At 29.8% G+C, this 12,416-nt stretch overlaps 2 protein-coding genes across 4 annotated transcripts; both read right to left on the bottom strand.

The window, feature by feature from the left end:
- Positions 1-1,340: 1,340 nt before the first annotated feature.
- LOC8258215 lies at positions 1,341-3,764 on the bottom strand. 3 transcript variants are annotated; one of them, XM_015723493.3, is made up of 3 exons: positions 3,555-3,764; positions 2,024-2,847; positions 1,341-1,858 (listed from the first exon to the last, which is right to left on the bottom strand). In XM_015723493.3, exons 2-3 carry the CDS (start codon positions 2,817-2,819, stop codon positions 1,734-1,736), a joined length of 921 nt encoding a protein of 306 aa, XP_015578979.1. In that variant the 5' UTR covers positions 2,820-2,847; positions 3,555-3,764; the 3' UTR covers positions 1,341-1,733. The 3 variants fall into 3 exon arrangements, with proteins under 3 accessions (XP_015578979.1, XP_015578978.1, XP_002526043.3); XM_015723492.3 differs by lacking the exon at positions 3,555-3,764 and adding an exon at positions 2,970-3,104; XM_002525997.4 differs by lacking the exon at positions 3,555-3,764 and having other exon boundaries at positions 2,024-2,873.
- Positions 3,765-7,449: 3,685 nt separating this feature from the next.
- Positions 7,450-7,923, bottom strand: LOC125369987 (uncharacterized mitochondrial protein AtMg00810-like). Its single transcript, XM_048373531.1, has one exon. The coding sequence runs from the start codon at positions 7,921-7,923 to the stop codon at positions 7,450-7,452; it is 474 nt and encodes a 157-aa protein (XP_048229488.1).
- Between the last annotated feature and the right edge of the window lie 4,493 nt (positions 7,924-12,416).

A 12,416-nucleotide genomic window follows, 5' to 3' on the forward strand; every position in this document is an offset into this window, starting at 1 on the left:
AAAAAGAAACAAAGATTATAGTCAACCTTAGAATTCATCACAGCCGTGCAAAAGGTTTGGCCTTCTACATCAACGGTTTTGCTTAAAGTTTGTTGTTGTGATCATTCCATCATCCTTCATTTTCCATTTTCCGATTTTTCCTCTTCTCTTTTTAACATGATGAATCCCTTTTAGTCAATAAAGATTGTGTATTATTTGGTGACAGATGTTTTTATTGCTTTTTTTTTTTCAATTTTTTTCATAAACTTTTGATATATTTACATATTGCATTTTTCTAATTTAATCGATTGATATGCAGTGATTTTATTAATTTTATTAATGTCATAGAAATTAGTATCTTTATACATAAAAATAAATTTAATTTTTTAATAAAAAAGTGTTTCATTCATAATAATTAATAATAATTAATAAATACAACAAATAGACTGTTTCAATTATATAAATAAATAAATAAATTTAACTTTTCATTTAAAAAATTATACACTATTTTTATTATATAAAAAAAAACTTTTTTTTTTCTGAGCTTAAAATAATAGTATTTGGCGCGTTCCAAAAAATACAATCTATTTAGTAGCTATATTCAATCACAAATTAAATCATGACAAATTTTTAAATTAGTCCAATTTTTAAAAAATAAATTCGAACCCCACATAACTATGTATAATGAAAAATAAACAAACTCTCGTACTTTAAGATAAATTTTCATAACAAAAAATAAAAAAATAATAATTAATATTATTTTTAACATATTACAAAATCAAAATATTTTAATTAATTTATAATTTTTTTAATCGAAAAAGTGATGGACTACACGATATTCTCCAGTACTGCAGTCCATATCCTACTCGTACCCATTATACAAAACCAATACTAGTCCCAAATCCTATTAACTACCTATTCATATCTTTCCAGTTATGGCGGATTGGATCAGGTACTCTGTCCGGTGCCATCCCTAATCAAAACTATGAAGAAATACAATGTCAGAGCAAAAACAAACAGAAAATCAAGAAGTAAATCCGGCAAAATGAAGTGGATAACTGCTGAATATAGAAGTGTAGTGGATCCTGGAAAAAGAAAAAGCAACAAGCGTACAACTCTCTGCATAATGCTGAATTACGTACAGAGAAAGGCACAGAAGCATATTCCATAATGAACAAGCTCTCTGGAAGAATCAGAAGACTATTACAAGTATATGTAAAATGATCCACATCTTTATCATACCTTGCCTTTGTGAGATGTGTATTATGATGATTGCAATGAAATAGACATGCAACAGAATTTTCATTGATCCACCTCCTCATATTCCAAGTAGCACGGTGTTTCAAAAACTTCCAATGAAATGAAAAATGAAAATTCCAGCTACCAATAAAATGTGATAGATATGGTTATGCTCAAAGAGAACACCTATTCAATATTTGTCTAAAATATACAGGTTCTACATATGCCTAGCAACATGATAGAATACACAGTGTTGCCAACATTTGACAAACAAAACATGGCAATGGTGCGCAAACAAAGTTATTTACATTATATGCATCTCTGAGATCAGGAGATGAGATTTAGAACCTCAACTTTCCAACAGACAAACTCCCTCTATACCTTCAATAGCACAGGAAACTTCAATAGTACAGGTATTTAGCTGAAATCCAAGTGCTCCAAACCAAGTCCGCCTTAGGATAATCTATTCACCAATGATGTTGTCGCTGGAAACTTCTCAGATCTTCTCGTCATGTTCATGATTTCTGCCATTTCCAACATCGCCATTTCACATTGCTCAGCCATCCAAAATTAAGCATGGATCGTCCAAACTGTAAGTTCACAAGCTGTGTTCTGTATGGTATCAGGAAATTCCTGAGTCCTATGATACATTTAAGAAAAAATAAAAGAACAATCAGCATAAAAGTTAAGCACCATGAAAAAGCATAAAAACCCTCATCAATCCACCTAATGAAGAAAAAGGAAGTAATTTCTTTCATCTGCTAATTATCATGTGGATGAAAGAAAACTGTATCGCTAGACATACCTGTGATGCACATTGTCTTATAAACACGAGCGACATTGTTATCTCCTTTAGTAATCATATTCGGTCTCTCCAAACACTCCAGAAATTCTAAATCTGACTTCAACAGCTTGGCTTGGTCATGAGTGTCATAACCAATATCATGGCAATAGCAGCAATAATCCAGCCAATCTATTGGCCTCTTATCCCAAAGAAGAGAACCCCTATCTTTTCCACTCGACCAATTGGGCCCACAATAATGGCCATAGCGTGGAAATAGCTGAGACAGAAAGCCTCTTGGACCAGTATGCCATGGAACCTTAGAGACATATGGTCTAAAGCGCAACGAAGTACCACCACTACCACTATTTTGAACAACATGACGAGATTGGGCACGCCGTTTCAGCCCTTTGTTTATGGTGGTCGGTGTCCGAATACTATCTCTAGCATTGATAGCCCAAGGTACCAATGAAAGGAGGGACCATGCCAGAAGCTTAATATCAAATTGAAAATTTTGCCTTGGTTTTTCAATGGTAGTAGTAGAAATCCCAGATAAAAAAGGAGTTGTGGGTTTGAGGCTTGTTCCCAAATCATTGTCTGTAATTTTTAATCCTTCACTTATGATAGTCGTTGATTGAACATTATCCTTAGTGCTGGTACCCCAAGGTACAAAAGAAAGGAGGGACCATCCCCACAACTTGAAATCAGAATGAGACACTTGCATTGGTTTTTCTATGGTGGTAGTAGTAGTAGTAGCACCCATAGATAAAACAACATTAGAGGATTTGAGGTTTGTTGCCAAATCCTTGTCTGAATGCATATCACACCATGGTATGTGACCCAGAAACCTGCAATTCATTGTTAAGAAACATAAGATATACACCATGTTGGAGAATTCAGCCACCACAAAATTAATTGTTCAGCAAACATGTCATAATTATAAGACAAAAAGGGATCAAGAAATACACACATGGCAACAAACGCATTACAATTTCTCTTTACAAGCAATCAATCATTTCTGCAAAAAGCAGCCAAGCGTGGAAAGCAAAAACTAAATAAATAAATAAATAGTAGGCAAGAAAACTAGTTCTGTTAACCAGAAAATCATGAAATATATCAATTTTAATGATCCAAGGAAAGGAAACATGAACACCGCAATCTTTCATTTCTTTTCAATATATATATATATATATATATGGCTTTCTGAAAGAAATGAATCATGCAACAAACATGATAAAACTTCAATTCAATTAAATTCATGCACGTAATTCATCCAAACAAGACCCAGCGTATCAACTTTCTTCACAAACAAACAAACAAACATAAAAATAGAAAAAATAAATATTAAGGAGTCAAATATTTATAGTTAACATTCCTTAAATTTGAAATCGAATTCGAAGTTCATTATCAAATTATTGAGTTTCATCTAATAAAAAAAGATTAACATAGAAAAATATATATAGCTAGTTTTTCTTGCATTTTATCAGCATCCAAACAAAAGCCAAAAGATAAAATTAAGAAAGTAAGAAGTTTAAATAGAACGAGAGAAGCTCACCGAATACGATTCTACAAGAAGAGTGATGTGCGTGTAGAGTAATAACTTGAAATGGGTAAGTTTCGGAGAGAAACGTTTCGAGCGAAACGTTTTCTTTCTCCTGTGGTGGCGGAGAGAGGGGAGCCGGACTTTAAATCTTTTAGGTCTCTCTTCTCTTCTCCGATCTCTTGTCTGTCCGGATAACGCCGACCCCACTTCACAGATTTATGTTGATATAATAAGAGTAAAGTGGGCCTACTTCACATCCGGATTCATGACGTGGCTTATTATTAGTGGATTGACGTTATACTATGAATATATTATCACGAGGTGCCTAATTTTTCTTTATTATTATTATTTTTTTTTCAAATTCATTCTGTTATGTATGAATTCATGCAGTTTTCGTAGTAATCGTAGCTTTTAATGATTACCTCCATAAAAGGAAAATAAAAATACGGGTTAATATATCTAAGGTCTTTCAGCCACTAAATCTTTTTGTTTTTAAAAATTAATTATAATTATTTATTTATTATATAATATTATATACTATTTTATTATTTTAATTATAAAATTGAGATAATAAATAAATTATAATTATAATTAGTTATTTATTTGTATTATAGATCGTTGTTAAATATTTTTAGTTTTTTAATATTTTAAAATCTCAACGGTACAATAATATAAAAATATTTTAAATATATTATTTATTAATTTTTGTTCATATATTATTAATCTTACCGATATTACTATTCTTTAGAATTATAAATTATTATATAATTAAAAATTTATTTATAAATAAATATTATTTAAAATATTATTTTTAAATTCTCTAATTAAAAATTACTTTATTAGTTAATATATTATTAAAATATAATTAGTATGTTATTTTTTATGATAAAATTTAAATTATTATTAATTAAAAGTTAATTTTTTAGTTAATATAATATTAAAATATAATTAATATATTTTTTAAAGATTAAAATTAGTGTTCAATTAAAAAATTATTAATCAATAAATTAATAGAAAAACTATAAAATTACATATAAACTTGAATCTCATTTATTAAATTTAAGAAAATAGTCAATATATAGATAACTTTTTTTATTTGACGAAACTGATTATTATCTCTTTCTATGGTATTTTTCTATTAGTTATTTTTATTTAAAATACTAATTATATCTTTGTAGACAAAGAAAATTTTAACATTCTTGAATTTTATCAAATTCCACTTATAAATTTTTCTGTTTCATTAAATAATTTTAACATTTTTTGAAAAAAATATAAAATAATGTCAAATTCACATTAATAAAATTTATAATAATAATTTAAATTTCATTAGAAAACTATTAATCATTTTTATATTTAAAAATTAATCAGCTGTTTCAATATTTAAATTTTAAAATTTTGAATTGCTAAAGAAATTAAAATTTATACTAAGATACTTTAATTTAATAAATACTTTACATAAAATAATGTAAATAAGTAAATAAGATTTTTTATAATTAATCAAGTTATTAATTATTAAGTTCTGAAAAAGATATTATGAATTAATAATATATTATTATTCTTTATACATATAAATAAATTCTAAGAGAATTTATTAAGGATAAATTGGTATTTTAATTTTAGTTAAGATTTATTTTTAGCCGATAAATGTATTTTAAATTATTTTATTCACAATTAATATATATTTGATAAAATCTAAAGATGTTAAAATAAATCTGTTATGTATATTTTGGATATTTTATTTATAATTAATATATATTTTTGACAGAATAATATAATAATTTAACGGAGTTGAAAAGCATAAATGTTATAATTAATTATTAAAAAAATATAATAAAATAAAACTCATGAACATTAAAATAATTAACCCAATGAATAAACTTATAAAAATAACCTTAAGTAGTTACTTGTTTTACTCAATTTTTTTCTTTTATTAATTCGTAGAAGAAATCTTTAATATTCAGATTTTTTTTCATATTAACAATCAATGCAAATGACATTGGAATTCAAGAGTATTTGGTGATACTAGAACAGGCACTTAAAACTTTATTCAAGAAACAACAATTGAATCTTATGGTGCTTCTACTTGTTCTACTCTAGTAGTTCTTCGACTGTAAATAATTTCTTTATTTTTTTACAAAAAGTTAAGACCTTAGAAATTACTTTTTTAATGTGTTTTACATTTGATCCTAAGCCTTCTCTAATAAGGAAATTTACAAAATGTAGGATATCTAGGTGGTTGAGATTTTAAAGTTTGATAAATTATATTTCTATAAATAGTAGTATATTATTTTTATTAATCATGTATGTCTAAGTCTATTTTATGATTTCATGTTCTGAACAGAAAGTAAAGATGTAAAATGCCTCGATGTCACTAAATAAAATAATTTAGAATATACTCCGCATTGATCTTCACCTCATAAAGAGAAAGACTAGTATACAAATACCCTCTCTAATGTTTGGAATCGTTAAGAAATTAGTGTATAAAAATAAAATATAGAAGATAATACAAAACATAAACCAAAGATCATTATATAATCCTCTCAACTCAATTATGGAAAGAAAAAATAGAGAAGAGAAACCATAAAATTGTATGAGAAAATCATGTGTTGTTGGTATACTTAACCTTAGGTTTACTTATTCAAAATAAAAAATAAATAATAATAAAATATTATTTATTTAAACAAACTCTCTATAAAATAGTAATGATTAATCCATCTCACCTTGTCTCGACAGCAGCGGTTGCGTATGCGTATAGGATTAACTTTCGTCCTCTCTCTTCCATAAAAGTGGGTACTTCTTGGAGTCCAAACCTATAGGCAAAGTCTCCTTATTATAAACAAATTGAACTTTGTGCTTCTTAGCAATGTGGGACAATAAAGAGGAAATGCTAAAAAATGTTTGTTTAAAATTCATATAATTTCCAACAAATCCCCACTTGAATTTTAAAAAATAGTTTTCCTTTGAGCATTATAAAAAATTATAAGACAATGCATAAGCAAAGTTATAGTGTATATGATTTAGAATATATTAGAGTGACTCGTAATCTTGAACTCTATCTCTAACAACATTACACACACATTCTTACCAAGGTGAACTCAAAAGCCCTTACTTTACGGCCATGTACGTGTATCCCAATATCGTGAACGCTCTAGAGAATTTGTCCATAATTCCATAGGAAGCAGCCACATTTCTACATTCACCTAGATGAGTCTATCAAGAGTACTCTTGTAGCTTGGTACTCCACTCCATCTAGAGTATAATACTGATTAAGAGTCATAACAACTCATCCTCCAATTGCTATAGGATATCATGCTTCTAAAAACTACTTTGTTTGGAATATAACTTTTCTTTATAGCATGACTTTCTCCATATCACTTTTTGACTTGTTATTACCCATTGAACCTATTTTTTTTGGGATCTCCAGTCTATGGGTTGGGTTACTATCAAAAGTGACTCATCATTCTAAGTACATTGATCCTATTCCTTTTGAGGTTTTATAAACCTTCTCTCTAGCTAATCCTTTCATCAAAGAATCGACCAAATTATCATTAGTTCGTACATGATCCACTCTTACAACTCTAGTAGTAAGAAACTTTCCGATAGTTTTGTATTTGTAACGTATTTATCGCTTTTTTCTGTTGTAATAACAATTTTGAATTTTGCCAATAGCCACAATACTGTTACAATGGATCAAGACAGCTAGGATCAGTCTCTCCTATAAAGGGGTATTTGATAGTAGACTTCTTAGACACCCTACTTCTTCACTAGTCGAGACTAGTGCTATCAACTCCGACTCCATAGTAAACTGAGCCAAAGTAGTTTATTTTTTAGACTTCCAGGAGACAGCTCCGCATGCCATGATAAATATATAACCACTAGTTGCCTTGAAGTTATATGAAAGGGTATTCTAATAAGCATCATTATACCCTTCGAATAATCCAAGGCTCATGGTTCTTTTTAGGCATCTCATGACCTTTTTAACCGTATGCCAATGCTCAATTCTAGGTTTGTTGGTAAACCTGCATATTAATCCCACAGCAAAAGCTATATCAACCTTAGTGCAATCAGTAACATATCTTAAACTACCAATGACGCTCACATACTCAGATTGTCTAATACTATCTCCAGTGTTCTTGAACAACTTTACACTAGGATCATATGGAGTACATGCAGGTTTATAATATGAGTAATTATACTTTTTTAAGATCTTCTTAATGTAATGAGATTGATCCAAAGAAATTCCCTTATCAGGTCTAGTAATCTTAATTCCAAGAAAGACATTAGCATCTTCAAGATCTTTAATATCAAAATTAGTATACAACATGGATATCACATCATTCACAAGATGTATGTTTGAACCGAAGATAAGAAAATTATCCATAGTTAGACATAAAATAGTGCAAAGATCATTTTCTAATTTATAATAAATGCATTTATCACTTTCATTCACTTTAAAATCATGTGATACAATAAGATTATCAAATTTCTTATGTCATTGTTTAGGTGTCTCTTTCAAACAATAAAGAAACTTATCCAATTTGCATACTTTGGTTTCTTGACTAGAAACAACGAAACCCTCAGGTTAGTCCATATATATCTCTTGTTCTAATTCACTATTCAAGAAAGCAGTCTTAATATCCATTGGTGCATAACAAGATTATGAATAGCAACAAGAGAGAAAAACACACAAATAGATGCAATTCTAGTAACAGGAGAAAAGGTATCAAAGAAATTAATATATTCTTTTTGCCTAAATCCTTTATCAACTAGTATAGCCTTATATTTTATCAAATAAACCATCAAATTTCAGCTTCTTTTTAAGAATCCATTTGCAACCTATTGTTTTGCAGCTAAGAGGTAAATCTACTAAGTGCCAAGTTCCATTAGACTCTAAAGAGTCCATTTCATTATCAATTGCCTCTTGCCCAAAAGTTGGCATCAACAGAAGACAAAGCTTCTTTGAGGGTACCAGGATCTTCTTCTAAGGTATAGGCATGAAATTCCGAGCCAAAATTCTTAGTAATTCTAGCTCATTTACTTCTCTTAGGTTCAAATTCTGAATCTTCGTTAGATTCAATAAGCCTTACTAAAGGCAAATCAACATTAGATGAACCCCCACTATTCTTAAATGTAAATGGGAATTTTTGTTCATAAAAATCAGCATTATTTGATTCAATAATAATATGATCATGCAAGTTACAAAGTTTATAAGCTTTACTATTCACAGCATAATCAACAAACACATAATCATATGCTTTATTTGCAAGCTTATATCTTTTAGGATCAGGAATGCGAACATAAGTAAGACAACCACAAGTTTTAAAATAAGACACATTTGGTTTCTTATTTTCAAAATTTCATAGGGAGAAAGCTCACTTGTTGATTTAGGAACTCTAGTAAGTACATAGCAAACAGTCAACAAAATTTCTCCCCATCAATGAGAGGTAGCACCAAAGTTAAGTAAAATAATAACAACAGATTCAGTAAAAGTCCTATTTTTTCTTTCAACTTTACCATTCATTTCAGGTGAGTAAGGAGTAGTCCTTTTATGAATTATGCATTTAGATTTATAAAAATCAATAAAATCACTTGATTCATATTTGGTGCCTATGGGCGGCGGCTTCGAGTACCCACCCAAGTGTCTTTAGCGACTACGGCACTGTAAGGCTTTTCAACCTAATCAGGAACATGCTAATTAATCACTAAGACTAGCGCAGAGATAAGAGTCGCCACTTGGGTAATCACCCAGAAACTTTTATTAATGAGTGACATTTCTCAGATTCCACAGGGAAGCTTACACCATAGAGTCCAAAGATGAATATGGAAGCTAACTTCCTTATTTATGTATATTAGTCTTTAATTTTATTGCTTAACAAATTATTCCCTATAAATGCAAGCAATTTATACACATGTACGCCAAAATAACACATATAATACATCTAAGTTTAGCCCATTTTTGTTCAGCCCAAACCATATTAGAATAGTTAGCCTAGGTTACTAGTCAATTATGCATGTAGCTCATCTATTCTAGCCTAATTACATGTTATATTTTTGAATTCTAACCTTTAGACCTAATGGACTACTTATTATGAGAAGGCCCATTCATTACGATCTTAACCCTAACTAAGTTCAAGCCCTAACTAAATATGCCAAAGCCCGCTAAGTCTACTTAGACTTTTGGGTTTTAGGCTCAGTTAAGGTTGGTTAGCCTATTGGACTACCAAATTCATGTTGGATCAATTTTAAGCCTAAGTCTATGTGGCCTATTTTAATTAAACAATCATGTAAGCACATATTTAACTAACATACAATAAACAAAACAAATAAAATTAAGTAGAAATTAAAATCTAATTATTACAACCCGGCTTACAACTACGACTACGAAAGAGAAAACCTAAAAACTATACAGAAGCCAAAATACATTTAAAATCGTTAAGAAAACACAAAAATATTAGCTAGGCTTGAACAACCAATCGCCTCTATATGTAGAGCCGATTGGCTCAACGAAGAACCAAATGGCTCTCCACTGAGCTGGTTAGCTCTAGGGTTTCCCGGGCTGGCTTTCACCGATTCTTTAGTACTTTTTCACATCCCCAAAGCCGAATTTCACGTGCACTTACATTAAAATTGATTAGAATAAAGGAATAGGATAAAACATTAAAATAAATGTGAGAAGTCAATTGAACAATCAAAACCCAAAACTGAAAAATCCTAAGTACAGTAAACTAACAAATGGCAAGTCAATCAAGAAAATCATATTTAATAGGTTAAATTACCTAATTATAATAGAAAAATATAACATGTTTCTATTTAAATCTAATAACCCTAATTGGTAAAATATCAGATTTTAAAAGTCTAAGTTCTTATTATTAGAATTATATTCAATAATCATGCATATTTATCAAAAACCCTTATGTAATCATACTTATCATAAATCAAAATTCTAATCATGTTTCTAGAAAGAAATAATCAAAAGAAAAAAAATGAAAGAATCAATTTTATGATAATGTGGAAGTATGGTAGAAGGAACCCTTATGTTGTCATCGTGAATATTGGATCTGCAAGTCTCAAACGATGAAAATGCAATTGAATCAAAAACCGAGTAGGAATTCAGTGCTGGATCTAGCTTAGAAAAACCTTTTGTTGATTTCGAAAAATTTTCCAAAAATGATATTTCTTTAGTGGCTTGAATTTACTAATGGCTTGGATTTTCTAATGACTACTACAATTGACAATGCTTTTCTTTCTCTTTCTCTAGATTTTTCCTCTTTTCTTTCTTGCTTAGCGTTTCTTCTATATCGATCTTGCTTAATGCAATTTTCAGTTCTTTCTCCCTGAAACACCAAACACTTCTTTCTATTTATAGAGGTAAAGTTTCAAGAGAAATCCTAAAGAAAGCGATAAAATTTTAGGAATATTGATAAATATCATATTTTATTTCTAAAATTTAAATAATTATTGATTAAAATGATGATTATCGTCAAGAAAACTTCTAGAATCTATACCTTGACGTGAAACCGTCATAAAAAACAACATCGGAGTGAAAAATACTCAATCAACACTATGTAGAGCTTATTAGCTCAATGTCCAGCCGATTGGCCCTATGCAGGAAAAGTTTATGAAAAACCTACAATTAGGTCCCAAGAACTTGTAAGAACTGTTGTTTTAACTCTCAAACTTAATTATTTCTTAAAATTAGGTCTAAATTAATTTCAAAGAAATAATTCGCCTGCTTGGATTTGAAGACTTTGCCTGCTTAGATTTCAGGATTTCGCCTGTTTGGATTTGAGGACTTCTCCTGCTTTGATTTTGAGGACTTCGCCTGTATTCGGGAACTATATCCATTGGTATTGGAAACCATACATGTTTGATTTGAGAACCATGCCCGTCTGATTTGGGAGCCACGCCTGATGATTTTGGAACCACACCTGTTAATTTGGAAACCATGCCCATCTAGTTTAGGAACCACGCCCATTTGATTTGGGAGCCACGCCCACTGATTTAGGAATCACACCCGTTGATTTTGTACTTGCAAAGACTTTCCTCTAGCTTATTGATTACTTTCTACTTTGGGATGCAATTATGTTGTAATTTCTACTTTAGGCTGTGATTTGGTATGTACTTAGATAAATTTTGCTTCAGAATTGTGTTTCTTCAGAATTTAAACTGATTCTCTACTTTCAGAAAATAGGTCGGTGAGCTTTCATTTCGGAAAGTAAATTAATGATCTTCCACTGATTGTATTCTACTCTAAAATGATGATTATTTCGCTTTGGGATATAAATTGATGATCTTCAACTTCAAATGATAATCTTTGCTTCAGGAAGTAAACTGATAAACTCTACTTTGAGAAGTAAACTGATGCATCTTCCTCTTCGGAGGGTAAACTTGAGTGTAGTTTGAGCGCTTTATTTTTTGTTTGAATTTCTTTTTATTTTCCTATTACAAGTTAGTGATATATATACAAGTATACATACAGATCTCATCAAGCAAAAGTAGTGAAGGTGTGTGATATGCATGTTATGTATGACATGCAATGCATTTCTAAAGATCATCCTTTAGTTTGGACAGAGGGATTCCGACACTCAAATGATGTGATCAATTAATATTCAATCCTTTGTTCAACTTGGAATCAATTCAAATAAAAAAAATCTTTTTTTTTTCATATAAAGATAAGTAAAAGATTTGACACTTTGATAAGTAGGTTGTCTACTCTTCGCTCATAGGGTATGGAGCTAAATGGTTGATAAAAAATGATAAAGACAAGGATGCATATCATAAATCTAAAAATCATGGTGACGACATGAGGTATTGATCTGGAGATAATTTGAGTGTGTAAGGACTGAATCATTTTGCCTTGGAGCTGTACTGATA

The sequence above is a fragment of the Ricinus communis genome, chromosome 1 (genome assembly GCF_019578655.1).
Source record: "Ricinus communis isolate WT05 ecotype wild-type chromosome 1, ASM1957865v1, whole genome shotgun sequence".
Classification (NCBI taxonomy): Eukaryota; Viridiplantae; Streptophyta; class Magnoliopsida; order Malpighiales; family Euphorbiaceae; genus Ricinus; species Ricinus communis.